The 24,289-nt window shown below is 45.8% G+C and overlaps 1 protein-coding gene across 3 annotated transcripts in view; it reads left to right on the top strand.

Moving 5' to 3' along the window:
* The first annotated feature begins 13,036 nt into the window (after nt 1-13,036).
* The window catches only part of LOC144824365 (CD5 antigen-like), a 1,020,628-nt gene continuing 1,009,375 nt past the window's right edge, over nt 13,037-24,289 (top strand). For all 3 annotated transcript variants that reach the window (XM_078683477.1, XM_078683476.1, XM_078683475.1), the window contains exons 1-2: nt 13,037-13,084; nt 20,397-20,471. In XM_078683477.1, the coding sequence (XP_078539603.1) occupies nt 20,405-20,471 (67 nt within the window). In that variant the 5' untranslated portion in view covers nt 13,037-13,084; nt 20,397-20,404. The remainder of the gene's footprint in view (nt 13,085-20,396; nt 20,472-24,289) is intronic.

Below are 24,289 nucleotides of genomic sequence, written 5' to 3'. Positions count from 1 at the left end.
CAACTGATTAATGCTTGCTCTTTAACTTGCAACATTTTTATAATTACAGACAGAACCAGCTACTCCTCATCACCACCAGGAGGACTTGAAGTTCCAACAAGGTGAGGGCTCCCGAGTCCCGCACAGTTACTTCTGACTGAGGTATGTGGAAAGTCGAACTGTACCTATCACCAAGAATGTCCTATTTCTCTTGTCCATACTTCTGTATGTGCAGAATAGTCCCTGAAACACTAGCTGTATGGTATGTGCTACTATCAAATCAAAAAGACAACTACTAGCTTATTCTTGGTGGACATTGACATTTTGTTGTTGGAAATTGTCAAAGCACTAACATTAAGAAGACTGGAATAGACAGCAAGGGCAACCCGGAGGACTGCACTGAGTGCTCCTAGAGCTATTGCTGGATCAGAGTTTTGTTTAACACCGTTTGCCGACTAGACAAGCTTAGCTACCTACACAGACCGACTCAGAAATAATAGTAAATAGTAGTAGCACAGAGAGTGATGGTAGAGAGGCAGGATAAGAATGTAGAAACAGTGTACAAGGAGATCTAAGGCTATTTTGTAAAAAATAGAGTTAGGGAAGTATAATTATATTAACAACATAACTACTTACTGGGGCCAGCAGAAGAGCCTGCAGTGGACCGTTCCTCCTGCCCACTCTGTTCCGCCGGAGACTGGGGTGGTGCTGTCCTCTTGCCCCTGGGAGGTGCTGATGATCATGAAATAAACACAAACATGGATGATTTTTTTGTGGAAATATTTGATTTCTTTGACCACAATCCTAAATTATCTCGGGGAAACAAATTAGCAAGAATTGCACTACATGTATTGACCTATCTGATCTGGTCAACTAGGAGGATACTAGTACAGTATTGCTGGATTCGCAGACCGTCTACTTGGAAAGTTATGTAAATCACTAACTAAACCAACAACAAAAAGGTTCTACTACGACTGCCAGCACTCAGCAGCACGCGACGTGACAGACACAGTCCGTCATCATGATTGCAGAGCACTAAAAAATGTCCTACTACTACTACCAATAACAATTCATAATAGACTCAACCAGAACCTATCAATCCATCACTATCTCTTCTTCTTAGTGGCAGCAGGAGTACAAAGGAAGGACTAGACTTGAGTCTCTAGTCTCTCTAGCATTACGCAGTTCTGTAAAGTACTACACTCATACATATTCAGGCCAAATGAGCACAAAGTTGCAAACAAGTAAGCATAGTAGCAACGCCACTGAGCAGGTGAGCACCTGCAATCACAGAAGCTATTTAAACGTTAATTTACCTGCAATGTAATCGAATTGGCAGCATTCTTGCTCTTCGGGAAAAACATATATTAGCAATATAGCACAGAGCAGTAGAAAACAAAGTAGTTATTAAATAGCTACTCACCAAGGCCAGGGATTTCCACACCGAGCAGGTGGAGCAGGTCCTGCTCCCGGTCAAGGAGGTCCGAACACCGGTGCGTCACTTGCTGGTAGGTGCGCCGGACCCCTGACTCCCTCTGCATGGCCCGGCACACCTTTTCCCACAGCTGGCGATGCTCCCGGAGGCCATACCCTGCCGCGATCCTGCCCCCTGCTGCCACGGTCTTGGGGAGGGGGCGCTGCACATGAAAGATCACTGCGGCCACCTCCACCATGCTGAATGTCTCCCTGGCCATCACTTCCTCCCCTCGCAACCGCCCGCAAGGGAGCCGGGTAGGGGGTGCGGGACCCTTCCCCTTTCCCTTCTCTTTCCCGGCTCCCTTTGCCGTGGTCCTGTACAGCAGAAAGAAAAAACAAGCATTTGCAATGCAATAGGTCTCGCATTAGGAAAGTTTGAGCTATTGGTCTTGTAAATGACAATTTTTTTATTTATGTGTTGTTTTTGAAAATAGCTAAATTAATAGCTTTGTCATTTACAATGCCAATAGTTATAACTTTCGCAAATGTGACACCTATAGCATTTGTAAGGCAACATGTTTTGTATTTACGTGACTTAGATGTATTGATATTACAAATACCAATGGCTTTTAATTTTTTTAAATAATTAATACTTAAATAAAAGTGATTGTAATTTATAAAGGCAATAGGTTAAACTTTTGTAAATAACTTTTGTGAAGATTATGTTCAGTGTATTTTATTGTGACGAAAATCCAAGAACAGAAGTGAAATATTAATATCTTTTTGTGACATTTGTAATAAAGTTTGAAACATTGAGAGAACATATTTGAACCAGTGATGCTGTGGTGGTGCTGAGTGATGCTGTGGTTGCGCTGAGTGATGCTGTGGTTCCACTGAGTAATGCTGTGGTTGCACTGAGTAATGCTGTGGTTGCACTGAGTAATGCGGTGATTACACTGAGTAATGCTGTGGTTGCGCTGAGTAATGCTGTGGTTGCACTGAGTAATGCTGTTGTTGCACTGAGTAATGCTGTGGTTGCGCTGTGGTTGCGCTGAGTGGTGCTGTGGTGGCGCTGAGTGGTGCTGTGGTGGTGCTGTGGTGGTGCTGAGTGGTGCTGTGGTGGTGCTGAGGGGTGCTGTGGTGGTGCTGAGTGATGCTGTGGTGGTGCTGAGTGATGCTGAGTGGTGCTGTGGTGGTGTTGAGTGATAATGTGGTGGTGCTGTGGTGGTGCCGAGTGGTGCTGTGGTGGTGCTGAGTGGTGCTGTGCTGGTGCTGAGTGGTTCTGTGGTGGTGCTGAGTGGTGCTGTGGTGGTGCTGAGTGGTGCTGTGGTAGTGCGGAGTGGTGCTGAGTGATAATGTGGTGGTGCTGAGTGATAATGTGGTGGTGCTGAGTGATAATTTGGTGGTGCTGAGTGGTGCTGCTGAGTGATGTTGTGGTGGTGCAGAGTGGTGCTGTGGTGGTGCAGAGTGGTGCTGTGGTGGTGTAGAGTGGTGCTGTGGTGGTGCAAAGTGGTGCTGTGGTGGTGCAGAGTGGTGCTGAGTGATAATGTGGTGGTGCTGAGAGGTGCTGCTGAGTGATGTTGTGGTGGTGCTGGGTGGTGCTGTGGTGGTGCTGAGTAATGTTTGATTTTGGTGAAGGCTTCTTCAGGGCAGGGTGAATTCTCTTAGCCATTCTCGCATTCACTGAAATTAAAATAAATGGTACAACCCTAACTATACACAACTTGTGAGTGCAACAAATTCAGAGCGCCTTGTCTAGCCGTGAGACTAAAATATAACTATCCTGTTTGCACACATATACAGATTTGAAGGGTGAAGCTTTTTCCCATGATGGAAAACAATGAAAAATATATTATCTCTCTCTTTCTCTCTTATTTGTGTATGTTTATCAAGGCCGTCCCAGTGAAAAAACGTGGCCAAATAAAACATGCTTTTTGCTATAAGTGCACTGATAATCACATTTATTAATACCGCCAGAAGGTGTTATTACCTCAGATACAGGTAGCTGCCTTGAGAAATCAAAGATTTCAGTGTAGAATCACTTAATAGAAGAAAATAGCTCACAGGGCCAAGTTTGTGCAATTTTAACTGACTGCATGGTTTTACCTCGTGGGTCCTGGCTAAACAACTAAACAACTTTGTTTCCAACTCCTGCACATGAAAAACCAGCACAGCACAAACCTTATATATGTAGATGTGCAAAGTGCAATATGCTATTTATTGCCACGGCAGTGGGGGAGGGCCGTGGGGCATAATGAGTTACTCAAGGCTTTACCTCTCCCGAGTCATGGCTACCTACTCCTCATACTCAGCAATGAGAATACACTGTATATTACACCCCCATCTAATCATTAGTACACGCACGCACAGCCCTGCCCCCCATCACCAGCCTCCCGCACATCTGCCCTCCCCATCACCACGTCCACCTGACTCCCGTTACCTGGCAGCTGCCAGGGCACCCCGGCTGCTATGGAGACCCGCATCTCCCGGGCACAGACGGCACGCGCTGCCAGCAGGCCCTGCCCGCGCGACTCACCCGGTACAATGACCTCCGCGAGCCTTCGGTTATTCCGCGTTCGTTGTCAGCAGTTAAGAGCCCGGTTTACACCGCGAGCCCCGCAGCCTGAGGGCTGGGTGTTTAATTTTAGCTTAAAGGCGCCCGGGGCTGGCTGGGTTGAATTTTTATATGTGGCGCTTGCGGGCCTTCTTTCGGCGCTTCACGCCGCTTTGATATTATCCGATAACACAGAACAGCCCCTTTCCAGGGACATCAATCCACGGAGGACACACTTATCTGCGTCCCACACTTGCATTTCTAAAAGCAGCACTGTAAGCAAAATAAACATTTTTTAGGAACATTTGTGGTTGGAAGAGGGACAACTAGTATCCCCGGATGAGCCGAGCACCCTTACTGATTGACTGCTCTGCTCCACGAACTACAACACAGTGTGCATTAAAATGGTTGTAACTAAACCTGCTTAGTGCAAGTAAAAACAGTTTGTGTACCATATAATCTACTTCAGACCCATATATTAAATACCCTGCATGCCCTCATTGAGCACCCATAGGACCCACATGATGCAATATGTTTAAATTTAAACAAAGATTAGTCTGCATATTTTTTATTATGTCACTACACTTTAGTTGAGGTTATTTTCCTAGCATATGTATGATTTCTGACAGAGACATACAGAGAGGTTACACTACATCTCCCAGAACTCCTTTGTTGAGTACAACCGCATGGTAACAGGAATTTGCAGCCGAGATAGACAGTCTGTCTTCCATGACGGGTCTACGTCGCCAGTGCCTGCTCGCAAACACAAGCTGAAGAAGCAGTGTTGCCGGCGGGGGCGAAACCAGGAAGTCAGGCATCCTTGCCCGTGACATGGGCGGGGCCTATGACGCGGCCGGAAGAGGCCGGTGTTGCTCGTTGATGCGGGGACCCCATCATTGAGGGAGAGCCCCGCGGTAGCGTAAAAATCCAGAGAAGTGCCCCGCGTGTGGAGATGCACCGGAGAAAAGGAGCGCAGCGAGGCGACGAGACAAAAGAGCACGGTGAGTGGAGGGGGGGATATGTGTGTCTGTGTGCATCTGTGTGTGCGCGCGTGTGTGTGCTTGTGAGCCCGTGAGTGGTGGTGGTGCTGGTGGTGAGGGAGGGGGAGTCATGCGTGTGTCTGTGTGTGTGTGCGTGCCTGCCTGTGTGTGTGTATGCCTGCCTGCGTGTGTGTGTCTCATTCAATCAATCGATCATGCCATTTGTATAGCGCACTACTCACCCGGGAGGGTCTCAAGGCGCTTGGGGGGAGGGGTACGCTACTGCTTGAACAGCCAGGTCTTGAGTTGTTTCCTGAAGGCGAGATGGTCCTGGGTCAGCCGAAGGTGGATGGGGAGGGAGTTCCAAGTCTTGGCAGCCAGGTAAGAGAAGGATCTTCCTCCGGCGGTGGCTCTTCGGATGCGTGGTACGGCTGCGAGGGCGAGGCTGGTGGACCGTAGCTGGCGGGTGGGCGTGTAGAAGGTCAGGCGGTCATTGAGGTACTTGGGGCCCAGGTCGTGGAGAGACTTGTGTGCGTGGGTGAGGAGCCGGAACGTGATCCTCTTGTCAACGGGGAGCCAGTGCAGGTTCCTCAGGTGGCTGGAAATGTGGCTGCGTCGGGGGACATCCAGGATGAGTCGGGCGGAGGCGTTCTGGATGCGCTGGAGTCTTTTCTGTAGCTTGGCTGTGGTTCCGGCGTAGAGGGCGTTTCCGTAGTCCAGTCGGCTGGTGACGAGTGCCTGGGTGACAGTCTTCCTGGTCTCGGTCGGGATCCAGCGGAAGATCTTGCGAAGCATAAGCAGAGTGTTGAAGCAGGATGAGGAGACGGCGTTGACTTGTCTGGTCATCGAGAGGGAGGGGTCCAGGATGAAGCCCAGGTTACGTGCGTGGTCGGTTGGCTTGGGTGCGGTGCCCAGGGCTAGGGGCCACCAGGAGTCGTCCCAGGCAGAGGGCAAAGATCCCAGGATGAGGACTTCCGTCTTGTCCGAGTTCATTTTCAGGAGGCTGTCCTTCATCCACTCGGCGACGTCTTTCATCCCTTCGTGTAGGCAGGTTCTGGCGGTGTCGGGGTCTCTGGTGAGGGAGAGGATCAGCTGGGTGTCGTCAGCGTAAGAGATGATGTTGAGGTTGTGCTGGCGTGCGATGGCTGCGAGAGGTTTCATGTAGATGTTGAAGAGGGTGGGGCTGAGTGAAGATCCTTGCGGGACGCCGCAGATGACTTCGGTGGCCTCGGAGCGAAACGGGGGATAGGCGGACTCTTTGTGTTCTTCCGGCGAGGAACGAGATGATCCATTCCAGTGCCTTTTCTTGGATACCGATGTTGCTGAGGCGCTGGACTAGGGTGCGGTGGCAGACCGTGTCGAACGCAGCGGAGAGGTCCAGGAGGATGAGGGCCACTGTTTCCCCCTTGTCGAGCAGGGTCCGGATGTCGTCGGTGGCTGCCATGAGGGCGGTCTCGGTGCTGTGGTTGGCTCTGAAGCCGGACTGCGAGGGGTCGAGGGATCCGTTCGTCTCGAGGAAGGCGGTCAGCTGTCTGTTGACGATCTTCTCGATGACTTTAGCAGGAAAAGGGAGTTGCGAGATGGGGCGGAAGTTTTTGAGATCGGTGGGGTCCGCTGTAGGTTTCTTCAGGAGGGCGCTGATCTCGGCGTGCTTCCAGCTCTCCGGGAAGGTGGCGGTGTTGAAGGAGGCGTTGATGATGTTCCGAGTTGGGGTGCGATGGTGGAGTCGGCCTTGTTGAAGACGTGGTGTGGGCAGGGGTCGGTCGGAGATCCGGAGTGGATAGTGTTCATCGTGCGGGCTGTGTCTTCGGTGGTCACCGTGGTCCAGGTGCGAAGGGTGGCGGTGGGGGGCGTTGGTTCGACGGTTGGGTGCGTTGGGTGCGTGGGTGGGGCGCCGAAGCTGTTGTGGATGTCGGCGATCTTGCGGTGGAAGAACGAGGCGAGGGAGTCGCAGAGGTCTTGTGACGGAGTGATGTCGTTGGTGCCGGTGCTGGGGTTGGAGAACTCCTTGACGATAGTGAAGAGCTCTTTGCTGTCGTGGTCGTTGTTGTCCAGTCGTTCCTTCAGGGATTTCTTCTTGGTGGTGCGGATGAGCTGGTGGTGCTTGCGGGTAGCGTGTTTGAGGGTGGTCATGTTGTCGGTGGTCCGGTCGAGGAGCCAGGCTTTCTCAAGCGTGCGGCAGGTCTTCTTGGAGTCCTTGAGGTCGTCGGTGAACCAGGATGCCTTCTTGCTTCTGGGTCTGCTGGGAGGGTTCTTTAGTGGCGCGAGGTCATCGGCGCAGGCGGTCAGCCACTGTGTGAAGTTGCGGGCTGCTTCGTTGGGGTCCGTTGTGTTTGCGGGTGGGCTCTGGCTGAGGGAGGTGGTGAGCTGGCTCCAATTCCTGTGAGGTACCTGTTGTGGGTGGTGGTGGTCGTGGATCTTTTGAAGCTGAAGTGGACGCAGCTGTGGTCGGTCCATTGGAGTCCGGTGGCGTGGCTGAAGGTGATGTACTTGCTGGAAGAGAAGACGGGATCAAGCGTGTGGCCGGCGTAGTGGGTGGGGGTGTTGACCAGTTGCTTGAGTCCGAGGTTGGCGAGGTCTTCCAGCAGGGCGGTGGTGTTGCGGTCCTTGTTGTTCTCCAGGTGGAAGTTGAGGTCCCCGAGGAGGATGTAGTCAGTGGAGGGGAGGGCGTGCGGGCTGATGAAGTCTGTGATGTCTTCGCTGAATTGTGTGCGTGGTCCCGGGGGTCTGTAGACGAGGGTGCCTCTGAGGGTCGTCTTAGGGTTGGTGTGAATCTGGAAGTGGAGATGTTCGGCTGCGGCGAAGGAGTCGTTGGCGTCGGTCGTGATGCGGATGGTGTTCCTGTGGACGATGACGATGCCACCTCCGATCTGGTTGATGCGGTCCCTCCTGATGATCTTGTACCCATCCGGGGTGGCGATGGCGATGTCGGGTGCAGAGGAGGCGTTCATCCAGGAAGGCGACGTCCGGTGATGTAGCGTCGAGGAGGTTCCAGAGTTCCACGGCGTGTCTGTGGACGGAGCGGGTGTTGATCAGGATGCACTTGAGGTGGTTGCTGCTGGTGTTTGTCTTGGCAGGTGCGGGGCAGGTTCGGAGGCAGGTGAACTTGCAGGTGCAGCAGGTGAAGGGTCCGTGGGTGCGTCTCGGGGTGGCTCGGCAGCAGGCGTGGGTCCGGCCGGCATTGAGTGCGTTGAGAGTGGCGGCGTCGTAGGTCAGTCGGGTCGTCTTGCCTCGGTGGGGAGGGCCAGGGGTCCTGGCGCTGGGCGCGGGCCAGGCGCGGACGGGCGCAGACGGGCTTACCTTTGGCGCACCTTCGGCGCTCAATCGGTGCTCCCGCTGCGCACGGTCGCTCTGGGGGCGTCATAAGTAAGGAGCCGGGAGGGAGGAGCATCTGGGTGGCGGGAGCGGGGCGGCAAATGGAATCACAGGGGGGCGGGGCCGCAGAGAGGCAGCGGCGGGAAATTCCAAGAAGCAGCTGGCAGCGGGAAATTCCCAGGAGCAGCGGGAAATTCCCCGGAGCAGCGGGCAGCGAGCGAAGGAATCTGCAGGCAGGAGGCGGCAAAGGCAGGCAGGAGCGGCAGCAGTGAGTGGGGCGACCAAGCCCTGTGGAGGGCTGAGCGGTCTGTGTGCGTTCCTGCGTCTTTGCGGGGAATCTGAGCTCACATGGAAAAATCTGAGACAGCAGAGGCGCGTGGCCGAATGCTGTCTCAGATTCCCACGAAACTAAAAACAATAGGTACTGAGATAGACAGCGCATGATACTAGCTCAACCTAAAAAAGGAAAGAATAGGGAAAAAGTAAAGAAAAAAAAAGTTTAAAAAAGTAGCTTTAAAAGTAACGAAAAGTTGAAAAAAACACAAAATATAGATCTAGAAAAAAAGAGGGATAGATATAGAGTAGAAAAGATTAAAAAAGTCCAAAGAAACAAAGGATTGCACAGATGAAAGGAGGATTAGAAAGCATGCACAGAACCATAGCAATGAATGAAAAACAAGATGGCCGCGCCCATTGAGGGCCGCGTGGGTAAGTTTGTGCGATTTTCCCCCCGTGAGTACGCAGAAACACGAGCGAACTCGTAATAGCACGCCGCACACAACGCGACATTGCCAATAGCGCCCGGAAACAGAAATACGCAGCGTGCACAAGATGGCCGCGCCCATGTACGACCGCATGGGCAACCTTGTGGTCGGTGCGCTGCCAGCGGTCCGCCAATAAGCAAAGAAATTCGCAATTTCGCACGAATTCGCAAATTCTGCGGATTGCGAATTTGCTTTCGTGCGATTTGGCGGACCGCGAATTCGCAAATTTCGCCCATACTTAAAAAAACCCAGAAGAGATAAGTATTTTTCCTAGTTGCGCCATTGTAACACCACCCTTTCAATGGCGCTCGCTTTTGGCGCTGCCTCAGATTGACTATTTCATGTAAATCTGGGGCCGTGTCAAAAAGCAACGGGTGTTGCCCGGGTATTTATTTATTTTGTTTATTTATTTATTTACTTTTGGAGTTTTATATAGCAGTTACAAGACCCGGGGGTACCAGAGCGCTTTACAACATACATGAATAGAAAACATAAGCAATATAGTACAGTAAGTCTCATCTAAGATATTCGGGGCCGAAAAGATCAAGGTCATTGGCCAGATGCATAGAGACGACGGTTGAGGAGGAATTCTTTTAGTTGTCTCTTGAAGATCGCGAAGGAGGGATTAGTCCTGATGTGAGTATGGAGAGAGTTCCAGATTTTTGGGATATTCCCAGAGAGAGCGGGAGAGGGCTTTTTGTTTATGATTTTTTGGGGGAATTAAGAGGAGCGAGTGGGAGCTTCTTAGTTTTCTTGATTGCCCCGCTTTTGTGAGTTTGGCAGCGAGGTAGTCCGGTTTGCCTGAGTGCAAGGCTTTATGTGTGAGACAGGCAGTTTTGAAACCGCAGCGTGCTTCGATGGGTAGCCATTTTAGGGCCTGTAATGCAGGGGTGATGTGGTCGTATTTCTTGGTACCGGAGACCATTCTTGCTGCTGAGTTTAGGGTGGCTCTCATGGGGGCTGTGTGTGTTTTAGCTGTCCCGGTTAGTCCCGGGTATACCCACAGCAACACCCACTGCGGTCTCCTTTGACACAGAAAACCGCACCAAAGGGTATGATATTTACAAGGTGGTGTTAAAACTGTTTGGGGCCCGTACATTAATTCTCTTTGTAATTCAGTAGCTGCGGGTGCATCAATCCCAGAATCATGGAAAGGGGCCGAAATTACCACAATTTTTTAAAAAGGTAACCGTCAAGACCCTTCAAAATACCGACTGATTTGTTTAATAGATACTTTACAAAAAATGTATGCTAGTCCAAGTTTAAAAAAAAAAACTAAATGACAGGATTGAGAAGAAATGCATTCTTTCAAAATACCAGGCTGGATTTAGAGTCAGAACCAGCACAATTGACCAGGTCTTTAGATTTCTCTGAATGAGCTGGAAATATACAATTTCAAAGAAAGGTCATTTGCATATTGCCTTTGTCGACCTGAAGGATGCATACAACTTCATTCCTAGAAATCTACTCTGGCAATCATTAAAAGATCAAGGGGTACCAGGAGAACTTCTCGTGCAAATAATAAGATTGCATGAGGATAACTATGTAAAAGTTAGATGGGGTCCGAGGGGCGAACTCACAGAGGCAATTCCAGTAAAAAGGGGCGTAAGGCAAGGGTGTGTGTTGGCGCCCACACTATTTTCACTGTACGTAAACAATATCCCAGAGCATTTATTGGGTTGTGCACATGATTCCCCTAAGTTAGGGGGGACGCCAGTACCAGCCCTTTTATTCACAGATGACACTATTTTAATATCTCAAACCCCAAAAGGTTTACAATGTCTAATAGACTCTTTCAGCGCAAATTGTGATACTAAGGGCCTAGAAATACAATATAGCAAAACAAAATACATGGCAGCTAAACCACATAAATCTTTTAAAATGAATTTAAGGGTTAAAAATCAGAAGGTAGAAAATGTGCAAAATTGTATTTTAGGCATAACCTTGGATACCAAAATGACCTGGAAAGCGCAATTGGAGAAAAGCAAGACTATCGTGCTGCAAAATTCCCTACCAATAGTAATTCCAAGGCAGTATCCCCTGCCCTTGAGAGCAGGGGATACTGGCACAATCGGCATTCCTTTATGGGGCAGAAATATTGGGGCCCTCATGTAAGAATATCTTCGCGGTAGGAGATTTTTATTTTTTCCGGAAGTTATTGTGTCTCCTAGTGCGCACCCATCTAAACCCTATTGTTAGGGACCCAAATATTAAACGTATAGATTATCAAGCCATCCTGAGACAATTATTGTTTTGGGTGCGACTGTGGTCTACAACAGAACTTGCCCACTATAAAGATGGCTTAGAAGAAATTCTAAGATTTGACCAAAGTTCGAGTCTCCAGTGGCTTAAGCTTGTTTTCTGTTGGTTTTGTAAACTAGAGCTGAAGCACTTTTGTGAAGAACCCGCTCAACTGACACTGGCTTCTAAGAAAATATTAAAATCTACCTTTTGGGTGTATATCCAAAATAGTGTGTCCCATAATTCTGCTATTGATACACTAACAACTCAGTTTCTTCTTATGAAGCCAACTTTGAATTTTGAGCCATTTCTGGACGAAGTGCAGCCACAGTCAGCAAAATCACTATACATGAAATTTCGATATGGTGTTCTGCAAACCAACTCAAACACATCAAAATGGCTCCGTAAATAAGGAGAGACCAATAGTGAGTGCTGTGTATTATGCCACTCTCATATCGAAGAAAAACGACCGTCACATTTTATTCTTTTGCCCTGCTTATGCTAAACCTAGGAAGAAAAGGATCAAACCCATTTGCTGAAATATGGGCATTCGGTCCTGTCTTGAGGCAGAAAGAATACTGAAAACTGACACCTCTCAAAAAATTTAGTAATTTGATCATTTCTGGAGATTTTAATAGTAATCTCACAAACAGCAAACAGTCAAGAAGTAAGAGGATGGATGCCCCAGGAATTAAATCAACAATCCAAGAGCTGGACGCTTTAGGCTTAATCACCTTGAAAGGTAATGGTAACATAACTGGAGACAGACCAGAGGCCACCGCGTTTCTGAGTGGAAAGAGCCAATCAATTATGAACTTCACCATCGTCAGTAATAATCTCTTTCCTATGATAAATTGCTTCAAAATCTGCCCACGTCCAGAAAGTGATCATTTTTCACAGATTACGAAAATGAACATTACTCTAACCCAAACACAAATATTAAAGTCTCTGGCACAATATCCAGAAAATATAATCTGAGGAAACTGAAGTGGCGAGGACAAGATCCAAATATAATATGGACACAATCCAGGATTATGTGAAGACACAAGGGACACATAAAGAAGAAGAAGCACAAAAAAATTGGGCAGTTTCTCATGAAAAAATTCCCAGCTATTCCAGGACGACAAAAGAAGATAGAAACCAGGAAGTAGCCATGGTTTAATAACCAATTGAGAGATCTCAAAAGGAGCATTGCCAGAGAGGTGCGCCGCCTAGCAATGGCTGCAAGAAAGGAAAATAATCTGACAATGGCAACCTCAAGGAAAAGTCTAAATTATCCTCTTTGTCTCCAGGTGTGTTTGTGTTTATATGGCCCAAAATAAGTGTGTCATTAATTCCATTTATTTGAGTTTGTACCTCTATATGCATATGCATTTGTTTATGTCTGTGGTGCATATATATGCATGTGGTGCTGTGGGAATCAATGTGCATGCACTTGTATGTTTGTTTGCATGTTTCTTCCTGTGAATGTACCTGTTTATATGTATGTTTGTGTGTACCTGTTCTTATGCCCAAACACTTGTGTGAGTGTATGTGTGTATGCTGTTCTGTGTGTGTCTTCGTGTGCGCATGAAAAGACGTTTTTCCCAGGTAGGCAATGCTTGGATGAGATCCACATGTTCAAACAGATGTAGGTGGGTGGAGTTGATGTCAGCTATGAAGCTTCAAAGGATTGAAACAAATACGGAATATAATTGGCGCTGGGGGAGCGGCAGAACCCTCCCCAAGTGCAGGGTCAGGTATATTAGGACAGTCTGCCTCAAATTAATGTATAGAGCACCCCAGCCATCACTGCACACCTGTGGGTACCGGACAGACCTGTGGAGCTCCTGAGAGTGAGTATTATGGGTTTCAATCCTATAGGATGAGATGGACCTGGGAGAGATTAGAGAGACAACTCCAGACAGGGAATGAGTTTCACCCTGAGGAAGAGATCTGGATGTTGAGAATGTGCCACACTTCACAGTGTAAGCAAGAGATGAACACGCCAGATATGACTGGAGAGTCTCAACAGTGCATATGGAGTATTAACTCGACAAGAAGGAGATGGTAGATGGCAGATTTGGAGGTAAGGCAGGAGATTACAGACAGACTGTATGGGAAAGGAGATTACAGGCAGTGTGTATGGGAAAGGAGATTACAGGCAGTGTGTTTGGGAAAGGATATTACAGACATAGTGTAAGGGAAAGGAGATTACAGACAGAGTGTATGGGGAAGGAGATTACAGCCAGAGTGTATGGGGAAAGAGATTACAGACAGAGTGTTTGGGAAAGGAGATTACAGAAAGAGTGAATGGGAAAGGAGATTACAGACAGTGTGTTTGGAAAAGGATTTTACAGACAGAGTATAAGGGAAAGGAGATTACAGACAGTGTGTTTGGGAAAAGAGTTTAATGTCAGTGTGTTTCAAAAAGGAGATTATAGACAGTGTGTATGGGAAAGGAGATTACAGACAGTGTGTATGGCAAAGGAGATTACAGACAGTGTGTATGGGAAAGGAGATTACAGACAGTGTGTTTGGGAAAGGAGATTACAGACAGTGTGTATGGCATACAGGCGATTACAGACAGAGTGTATGGGGAAGGAGATTACAGACATTGTCTTTGGGAAAGGAGATTACAGACAGTGTGTATGGGAAAGGAGATTACAGACAGTGTGTATGGGGAAAGGAGATTACAGACTGTGTACGGCGAAGGAGATTACAGACAGTGTGTATGGGAAAGGAGATTACAGACAGTGTGTTTGTGAAAGGAGATTACAGATAGTGTGTATGGGATACAGGTGATTACAGACAGAGTGTATGGGGAAGTAGATTACAGACAGTGTGTTTGGGAAAGGAGATTACAGACAGTGTGTATGGGAAAGGAGAATACAGACAGTGTGTATGGGAAAGGAGATTACAGACAGAGTATAAGGGAAAGGAGATTACAGACAGTGTGTTTGGGAAAGGAGTTTAGTGTCAGTGTGTTTCAAAAAGGAGATTACAGACAGTGTGTATGCGAAAGGAGATTACAGACAGTGTGTATGCGAAAGGAGATTACAGACAGTGTGTATGGGGAAGGAGATTTCAGACAGTGTGTTTGGGAAAGGAGATTACAGACAGTGTGTATGGGATACAGGCGATTACAGACAGAGTGTATGGGGAAGGAGATTACAGACAGTGTGTTTGGGAAAGGAGATTACAGACAGTGGGTATGGGATACAGGCGATTACAGACAGAGTGTTTGGGAAAGGAGTTTAATGTCAGTGTGTTTCGAAAAGGAGATTATAGACAGTGTGTATGGGAAAGGAGATTACAGACAGTGTGTATGGGAAAGGAGATTACAGACAGTGTGTTTGGGAAAGGAGATTACAGACAGTGTGTTTGGGAAAGGAGATTACAGACAGTGTGTATGGGAAAGGAGATTACAGAAAGAGTGCATGGGAAAGGAGATTACAGACAGTGTGTTTGGGAAAGGAGATTACGGAAAGAGTGCATGGGAAAGGAGATTACAGACAGTGTGTTTGGAAAAGGATTTTACAGACAGAGTATAAGGGAAAGGAGATTACAGACAGTGTGTTTGGGAAAAGAGTTTAATGTCAGTGTGTTTCAAAAAGGAGATTATAGACAGTGTGTATGGGAAAGGAGATTACAGACAGTGTGTATGGGAAAGGAGATTACAGACAGTGTGTATGGGAAAGGAGATTACAGACAGTGTGTTTGGGAAAGGAGATTACAGACAGTGTGTATGGGATACAGGCGATTACAGACAGAGTGTATGGGGAAGGAGATTACAGACAGTGTGTTTGGGAAAGGAGATTACAGACAGTGTGTATGGGAAAGGAGATTACAGACAGTGTGTATGGGGAAAGGAGATTACAGACTGTGTACGGCAAAGGAGATTACAGACAGTGTGTATGGGAAAGGAGATTACAGACAGTGTGTTTGTGAAAGGAGATTACAGATAGTGTGTATGGGATACAGGTGATTACAGACAGAGTGTATTGGGAAGTAGATTACAGACAGTGTGTTTGGGAAAGGAGATTACAGACAGTGTGTATGGGAAAGGAGAATACAGACAGTGTGTATGGGAAAGGAGATTACAGACAGAGTATAAGGGAAAGGAGATTACAGACAGTGTGTTTGGGAAAGGAGTTTAGTGTCAGTGTGTTTCAAAAAGGAGATTACAGACAGTGTGTATGCGACAGGAGATTACAGACAGTGTGTATGCGAAAGGAAATTACAGACAGTGTGTATGGGGAAGGAGATTACAGACAGTGTGTTTGGGAAAGGAGATTACAGACAGTGTGTATGGGATACAGGCGATTACAGACAGAGTGTATGGGGAAGGAGATTACAGACAGTGTGTATGCGATACAGGCGATTACAGACAGAGTGTTTGGGAAAGGAGTTTAATGTCAGTGTGTTTCGAAAAGGAGATTATAGACAGTGTGTATGGGAAAGGAGATTACAGACAGTGTGTATGGGAAAGGAGATTACAGACAGTGTGTTTGGGAAAGGAAATTACAGACAGTGTGTTTGGGAAAGGAGATTACAGACAGTGTGTATGGGAAAGGAGATTACAGAAAGAGTGCATGGGAAAGGAGATTACAGACAGTGTGTTTGGAAAAGGATTTTACAGACAGAGTATAAGGGAAAGGAGATTACAGACAGTGTGTTTGGGAAAGGAGTTTAATGTCAGTGTGTTTCGAAAAGGAGATTATAGACAGTGTGTATGGGAAAGGAGATTACAGACAGTGTGTATGGGAAAGGAGATTACAGACAGTGTGTTTGGGAAAGGAGATTACAGACAGTGTGTTTGGGAAAGGAGATTACAGACAGTGTGTATGGGATACAGGCGATTACAGACAGAGTGTATGGGGAAGGAGATTACAGACAGTGTGTTTGGGAAAGGAGATTACAGACTGTGTACGGCAAAGGAGATTACAGACAGTGTGTATGGGAAAGGAGATTACAGACAGTGTGTTTGGGAAAGGAGATTACAGACAGTGTGTATGGGGAAAGGAGATTACAGACTGTGTACGGCAAAGGAGATTATAGACAGTGTGTATGGGAAAGGAGATTCCAGACAGTGTGTTTGTGAAAGTAGATTGCAGACAGTGTGTATGGGATACAGGTGATTACAGACAGAGTGTATGGGGAAGTAGATTACAGACAGTGTGTTTGGGAAAGGAGATTACAGACAGTGTGTATGGGAAAGGAGAATACAGACAGTGTGTATGGGAAAGGAGATTACAGACAGAGTATAAGGGAAAGGAGATTACAGACAGTGTGTTTGGGAAAGGAGTTTAGTGTCAGTGTGTTTCGAAAAGGAGATTACAGACAGTGTGTATTCGAAAGGAGATTACAGACAGTGTGTATGGGAAAGGAGATTACAGACAGTGTGTTTGGGAAAGGAGATTACAGACAGTGTGTATGGGATACAGGCGATTACAGACAGAGTGTATGGGGAAGGAGATTACAGACAGTGTGTTTGGGAAAGGAGATTACAGACAGTGTGTATGGGATACAGGCGATTACAGACAGAGTGTATGGGGAAGGAGATTACAGACAGTGTGTTTGGGAAAGGAGATTACAGACAGTGGGTATGGGATATAGTCGATTACAGACAGTGTGTATGGGATACAGGAGATTACAGACAGAGTGTTTGGGAAAGGAGATTACAGATAGAGTGTATGGGAAAGGAGATTACAGACAGAATGTATGGGGAAGGAGATTAAGACAGGGTGTATGGGGAAGGAGATTAGTGACAGAGTGTATGGGAATGGAGATTACGACAGTGTGTTTGGGAAAGGAGATTACAGACAGTGTGTATGGGGCAGGAGATTACAGACAGTGTGTATGAGAAAGCAGATTAGTAACGGCGAGTATGGGATACACAAGATTAAAGGCAGTGAACATGGGGTACACAATGTGCTTAATTTGAGCCGGTGGTTTCCTGTGCTTGGCACCAGCCATTGTCAACACCAGCACTCATGGCAGCTGTCATATGTTTGTGTAATATAGAGATGAACACAACAAGAGTTATTTTTATTGATCAAATAGACATTAAAACTGCTAATACCTGCCTCCCAAGCCATTCTCCTTGCTTTGGGGCCTTCAACCATTTGAATTGCCTCGGTGTGATGGCTGGCAGGTGTGCATGTACTGCCATTGGCTGCTCACCTGGCAGTGGCAATGAGTGGTGCACGCTGGGGTCACCTCCTGATGAGGGCCCCAGAGCATATTTATTTTTAACAAATTAAGCACAGGTTACAGGTGATTAGAGACAGTCAGTATGGGATATTTAACTCAATTAGAAAGAGATAGTAGCAATGGTGGGCTGGTGGGACTACAGACAGTGAGTATGGGGTACAGAAGATAAGAGGCGTTGAGTATGGGATATTTAACTCAGTAAACATAAGATGGTAGCAATTAAGGTAATGTGGGGCACAGCTGGCAGTGAATATGGGGTACAAGAGATTAGAGACAATGACTATGGGATACAGGAGATTAGATACAGTGAATATGGGGTACAGAAGGCTAGAGACAGTGAGTGTGGAATGCTGGAGATTAGAGGCACTGAGTGTGGGGTATTTCACTTGATAAGAAAGAGATGGCTGTATTGGAAGGAGTACACAAGATCAAAGACAATGAGTACAGGGTACAAGACATTAATGACAGTAAGTATATGGTACAAGAGATTGCAGACAGTGAATTTAGCGTACAGCAGCCTAGAGAGAGTGAGTATGAGATACAGGAGATTAGATACAGTGAATATGGGGTATCAAGTAGAGAGTGTAAGTATTGGGTATTTAAAACAATAAGGAAGAGATGACAGCATTGGGATTAGTGCAGGAGATTACAGACAGTAAATATGGGGAATAAGAGACTAGAAACAGTGAATATGAGGTATAGGACATTGCAGATAATGACTAGGGAGTACAAGTGTGTAGGGAACGTGAGAATGGGGTAGAGGAGAATAGAAATTGTGAGTATGGGGTATTTGACCCAATAAGGTAGAGATGATAGCATTGGGATTAGTGCAGGAGATTACAGATAGTGAGTATGGGGTATAAGAGATTAGAGGCAGTGAGCATGGGGTATATAATATGATAAGAAATGGGAGCATTGTAAGCAGTGCAGGAGTTTGTAGACGGTCAGTTTAGGGTACAAGAGACTCAAGACAGTAAGTATGGGGAACAAGAGAAGAGAGGCAGTGCAAATAAGGCCTTTAATTCAATGAGAAGCAATGGAAGAGTTGGACATATCACAGTAGATTAGAGACAGTGAGTTTGTGCCATTTAACTCCCTCAGAAAAACATGTCAACATTAGATAAAGGACAGGACACATCACACATTTAGCACCATTAAGTAAAACTTGAACAGAAGTTTTTCTTTTCTTACACTCCCTGAAAAATGGATAAACAAGTGGTATGCATCATTGCGAATTTGAGACATCAAGTAGTGATTCCCTAAATGCTATGACTTGATTTGATTTGCTATGCTAGTTGGCATAGCAAATTGCGATAATGCCTTAAGGAATCGCAAATTAAGTTGTGATTTCCTTTGAAAAAGCACTTTTCTGCTTTTTTTCCAAGTGACAAGTGGCACACATACCCAATTCAGGGGTGCAACAGAGTGTCCTTTTGTAAATTGCACCCTTGAAATTGAGCGCGCAATTCCCATTCATTCCTATGGGCCTCTTGTCCCATAGAAATGAATGAGAAGCCATTCCTTATTTGCAACTCTCAATTTGCGAGTCGCAAATAAGGAATGTGTAGGAACCGCAAACATTATTGTGATTCTTACCTACATAGCATTTTGCGAGTCCTTAATAGTGATTCCCTAAAAATAGCTCTTACGGACTCGCTAAACTGCTTTTACCTACATCTGGCCCTTACTATGGTCCAAGTACCTCTTCGATTAAGCAACAACAGAGAAATGGAGAGCGCAGGGGATTCCTGCAAAGTGGGCTGCTGTATTCACCTCTCAGAGTGTTGACAACGGTGATTGCAGTGCTATGGAGAGAGCAGGAGATTGAGTCCCTGACATTTAACTCTGTGAGCAAGATGTGCTAGCAGTAGGACTTGGCATTATATCCCAGCATATGGTGAGCCGATGTGTACATTACGTGTGATTCACAAAGATGCCTAAGGCCAAACTAGGCATGCAAGAGAGGGTTACATTTATGCAATATATTATAGGGCTGAGTATTTAATGAAAATAGTCTACGCAGTCTTTACGTATAAGTATATTAGTCTTTAAGCCATATTATGCACGACTGAAGCAGCTTTATATTCCAATTTAGATGCTCAACAAATGGATGCACCCAAGACAGGGTCAGAGAGGTGGTCATTAAAAAAGACAGTGTAATCCACTTTTGGATTTACTCACAAATCAAATATAGGGAGTTCACCCCTTTAGGGGTGTAATATATGAATAACTAGACTGACTTCCCATAATTTCATTAATGAGTTTACAATGAATTTACAGATGATTTAATTACAAGTATTTATAACAACTATAATGATAGGAGCAGCAGGTACAATGCACATCCAAATACAGCGACGTAGGTAATGAATAGATTAGAGGAGAGAGGACTAAAAATAATTCATTCACGACCATAAGGGTCAGTGCGCAATCATCATGCATTTCTAATAAATCACATGTATTAGCTGTTATTATAACATATTTATAAGTAATTTACCCCTATGCATACATAAGTAATGCCTAACTCATAATCTCACTACTTAAACCCACCTTCTTACCCCTTACACATACACACGCCAAAGCTGTCAATTAGCCTTGGTATGTGTAGTGTGCATGTATGCCTCGGAGTCGTGCTTGTCATGTCTGCAATGGACCCATGTCGTCCTTGGCTCCATCTCAAATCTCAGAGTTCATGGGCAGACATGAACCGTGGACTCGAAGTGCTGAGGCTCATCTCACACAGTGCTCGTCCCACAGCACTGGAGACTCTCACCGGCACCTCATGCTTCCAAGTCACTAGGATTTTACAAAGGCGAGAGAGGAGAAGGGTGCACCTTGATATGAATAATAACCACAATTATTCAATCTATGACTTCACCAATCAAGAGTCGCTAAGACGCAGGATCAAACTGTGACATTCTCACTAACATTGCCAACGTGCGCCCTCTCTTTCAGATCTTCAAATGTTGGGGCACATTGTGTTCCTGCTTCTTGCCCTGAGGGCATCTGCGGTGTTCTGCCCTGACTGTGGTGAGTGCTGTTTGTCTGGCTGGTCAATGACACTGTCTGATGATTTGTACATGTAAAGCTTTTAGAGTAAAGTGAGGCTCTACTATGTGTATGTTTGTATTGTTTGTTTTGTGCAGCAAAAGCATTTGTCACCTCACGTCCTCTGCAGGACACCAAAAGAATCAGGACGAGTGTTCTAGGACAGTGAGGTCAAAGATTCTGGTGTGACATAATATTGCATAACACATTATGACTCACAATAACAACATACCACAGCACAGAATAACATTGCAAGATAGTGAAATGACATAATATAACTTATTATAATACATAGGTATCTATACACATATTCACTAAAAACAAACAAAGGTTAAAGTGATGTTATAGTTAGGTGAATATCTCAATGACTTTCACTCCCACCATGCACTGCATATGACCTCACATATTACATCACTGATGACATCATTCACAACATCACACACAGTCATATGTTAAGAAGAAATTGTCTAAATAACAACATTTTGTCTAATAGCTCAAGGCTGCTTAAAACACTTTCAAAACATGTTTCTACTATACCAAAAAACGTGCGTGGAACATCGTGAACACAAATCCGCATGGTCATACAGTGTTGCTCTTCAATACAAAGATACAAACATATTCAATAATCCCACGTTACACCCATTAGCTGGACCCAGGCTGAACAAAATCAAGGTAGAAAAGTACTATGATATTTACCTGCTGATTTGTAAACTATAAACAAACTAGCACACTCATTGGATGAGGTCATCAGTGAGGTCGTCAATGATGTAATTTGAGATCTCATCAGTGATGTCATAAATGATGTCGTAGAGCACGTCATGACTTATGTAATATGTGAGGTCATAAGCAGTGCAGGATGGAGGGCACAAGTAACCAGGAACCTTTTATTCAGTTTCTTTACCACCAAAATTACAAAACATCCATAAAACACACAATATTAATCATCATCCTTCTGTCATAAATATGTTAAAAAACCTTAACATTCATACAACTTGCTGTAGACTTCATGGTAATTGCTTATATTACAATTGTTGCTGGTCAATAAATACAGAGATACTTCCAAATGTCGATAACTGCTGATACAGTACCACAATTAATTATTAAGACTATCCCACAATCTAAAATGTATAAAATGCATCTATACCATATCATATCATAAAGGTAACGTTGCACTAAGTACGAAAAGGTGCCATCATTAAGATTGGACCAATAACTATTAAATTCTTTTAATCACATCTGAGGATGGGACACATCACTGTATACACATACCCAACTCAGACTTTTACTTAATGTGTCCAACATTTGGACTCTTATATGTTTTGTGTGTACTGTACAAATCAGCTTAATACATTCTAATGGTGTCCACTATGTATCTCTTTGTATGGTCTGTCCATTATACTGTACTCACCCGGAAGTCGAAGATATATATTACCTACTGGCGGTCGCCAGTAGGTATATATAGTTAGGATTTTTTCTCTATGGGATTTTTGAAAATTCTATGTCTAATAACTTTGGCGTTTGTGGACGTAATTGGCTGACATTTTCAGGAAAATGGAACATTTTGTTTCTGAGCAGCCCCTGAAAATTTGGGGGGGGTTTGTCAAGGGGGGGCCGAGAAAAAAGGGGGGTCCCAAAACGTGTTTTTAACATTGAGTTTTCCATAGGGCGGTTGGCCTCACTTTTAGCCCGAACGGCTGAATGGATTTGCACGAAACTTGGCAAAATTGTAGGGACTGGTAGCCCGATGTGCCTTTGCTAGGTCTCAATATATGTGCTCCAGTGGATTTTGAGAAATTAACGTTCAAAAAAAGATATATATCTGTAACAGCGGACCAGGCAGCGCTCCGGTTCGCGGACTTTACGCGTTACGGAGCTTTGTGAAGCGAAGCTGACTGGTTCTCCGGCGTCTGTAAACATTCCATACAGTCCGTAGCGGCCGCCATCTTGTCTCTCGGTAGGATCGAGAGACAAGAGGAGGCCAAAGCGAAGGGGCAAATGACCATAAGGGGGCATAGTAGATCCTCCCTGACCCTCTAGGTTTGATGTGGAGGTTTTAAAAGGGCCCCGCGGGGCAAAAAATAAATAAATAATAATAATCGAACGGCTGAATGGATTTGCACGAAACTTGGCAAAATTGTAGGGACTGGTAGCCCGATGTGCCTTTGCTAGGTCTCAATATATGTGCTCCAGTGGATTTTGAGAAATTAACGTTCAAAAAAAGATATATATCTGTAACAGCGCTCCGCTTCGCGTACTTTTCGCGTAACGGAGCTTTGCGAAGCTGATTGGTTCTACGGCGTCTGTAAACATTCCAAACAGTCCGTAGCGGCCGCCATCTTGTCTCTCGGTAGGATCGAGAGACAAGAGGAGGCCAAAGCGAAGGGGCAAATGACCATAAGGGGGCATAGTAGATCCTCCCTGACCCCCTAGGTTTGATGTGGAGGTTTAAAAAGGGCCACGCGGGGCAAAATAAAAAATAATAATAATAATCGAACGGCTGAATGGATTTGCACGAAACTTGGCAAAATTGTAGGGACTGGTAGCTCGATGTGCCTTTGCTAGGTCTCAATATATGTGCTTCAGTGGATTTTGAGAAATTAACGTTCAAAAAAAGATATATATCTGTAACAGCGCTCCGCTTCGCGGAGATAAAATAATCTCTGTATTACCTAGCTGTTGCTAACACCAGTTAGCGACCGCTAGTAGGAGATAGCGACCATCTTGGGCCCCACTTTGCATGTCAGTGATATTTATCACTAATGACATGCAAAGTGGGCATGCCAAGATGTTAGCGACTGGAAACAGTCGCTAACATCGCTATCTCCTATTACCAACTTTTGGAGATATTCGCGCTAAGCGCGAATATCTCCAAAAGCTACCACCTGCCCTGAGCAGCTCTTAGCCATGTTATCCAATGGGAGGTGGATAACATGGCTAAGAGCATTAGCTCGGTAATGCATGAATATCGCTGAGTTTTCAGCGATATTAATGCATTGCGGTCGTTTTTTATCGCATTTGCGATAAACCTTGATAATAGCAAGGTTTATCTGCGATAATTTCTGACGATGCTTAGCGGTAAAAAATTCGTTGCTAAGCATCGTTAGGGATAAATATCGCTTAACTTTGGTAATATGCCCCAACGTCTGTTAACGTTCGATTCGAAGGAAATCAGGAAGTGTTGAAAAACATTGTCTGCGCCATCTTGCCTTTTTTCAAATGCCACACTTTTGTCGTGCACGGCAGTCATTTTAGATGCCTTGACCAGACCCACTCTCTGCACGCTGTCGATCCTTAGCATGGCTCCCCACCCTCGCAAGCATCTCCCCCAGGCACTGGTCACCCCCGTTCTCTGTCTTATGAATGGGTAATAAACCTCCCCCCATCTGCGCTGCTCTTCCCTGAGAATCACACCCTGTGCCCGCCCGACACCTCCCTTTCGCCCTATTCACTACCGCACCCTCTGACACTCCTTTTCCTCTGTGTCCGATTGTCCAGGCCGGTCCTAGGCTATCAGCTAGCCCTGCAGATGTAGTTTATGGCCCCAGCTGTAAATAATCACCCCTCTTCAAAGGAGTTATAGTAGATCAAGGCCCACACTCGATGAGATCCGTCACAGCACACGCGTTCCTACTATCTGAAAACCATCCTGTATTATGATTGGGGAGGGGACCGAGCCTGAAGCGGAAGATTCCAGGGATGACTCTTTGTACATCAAAGTTTTTACAATTATGTGTCACATTAAAAATATATAGCACTCCAACAAAGTAGTAAGATTATAAAACTTTAATAACTTATAAATA

Source organism: Lissotriton helveticus, chromosome 3_1 (genome assembly GCF_964261635.1).
Source record: "Lissotriton helveticus chromosome 3_1, aLisHel1.1, whole genome shotgun sequence".
NCBI lineage: Eukaryota > Metazoa > Chordata > Amphibia > Caudata > Salamandridae > Lissotriton > Lissotriton helveticus.
Note: the sequence above shows the minus strand (reverse complement) of the source record. Positions and strands in the feature narration are given on the sequence as shown.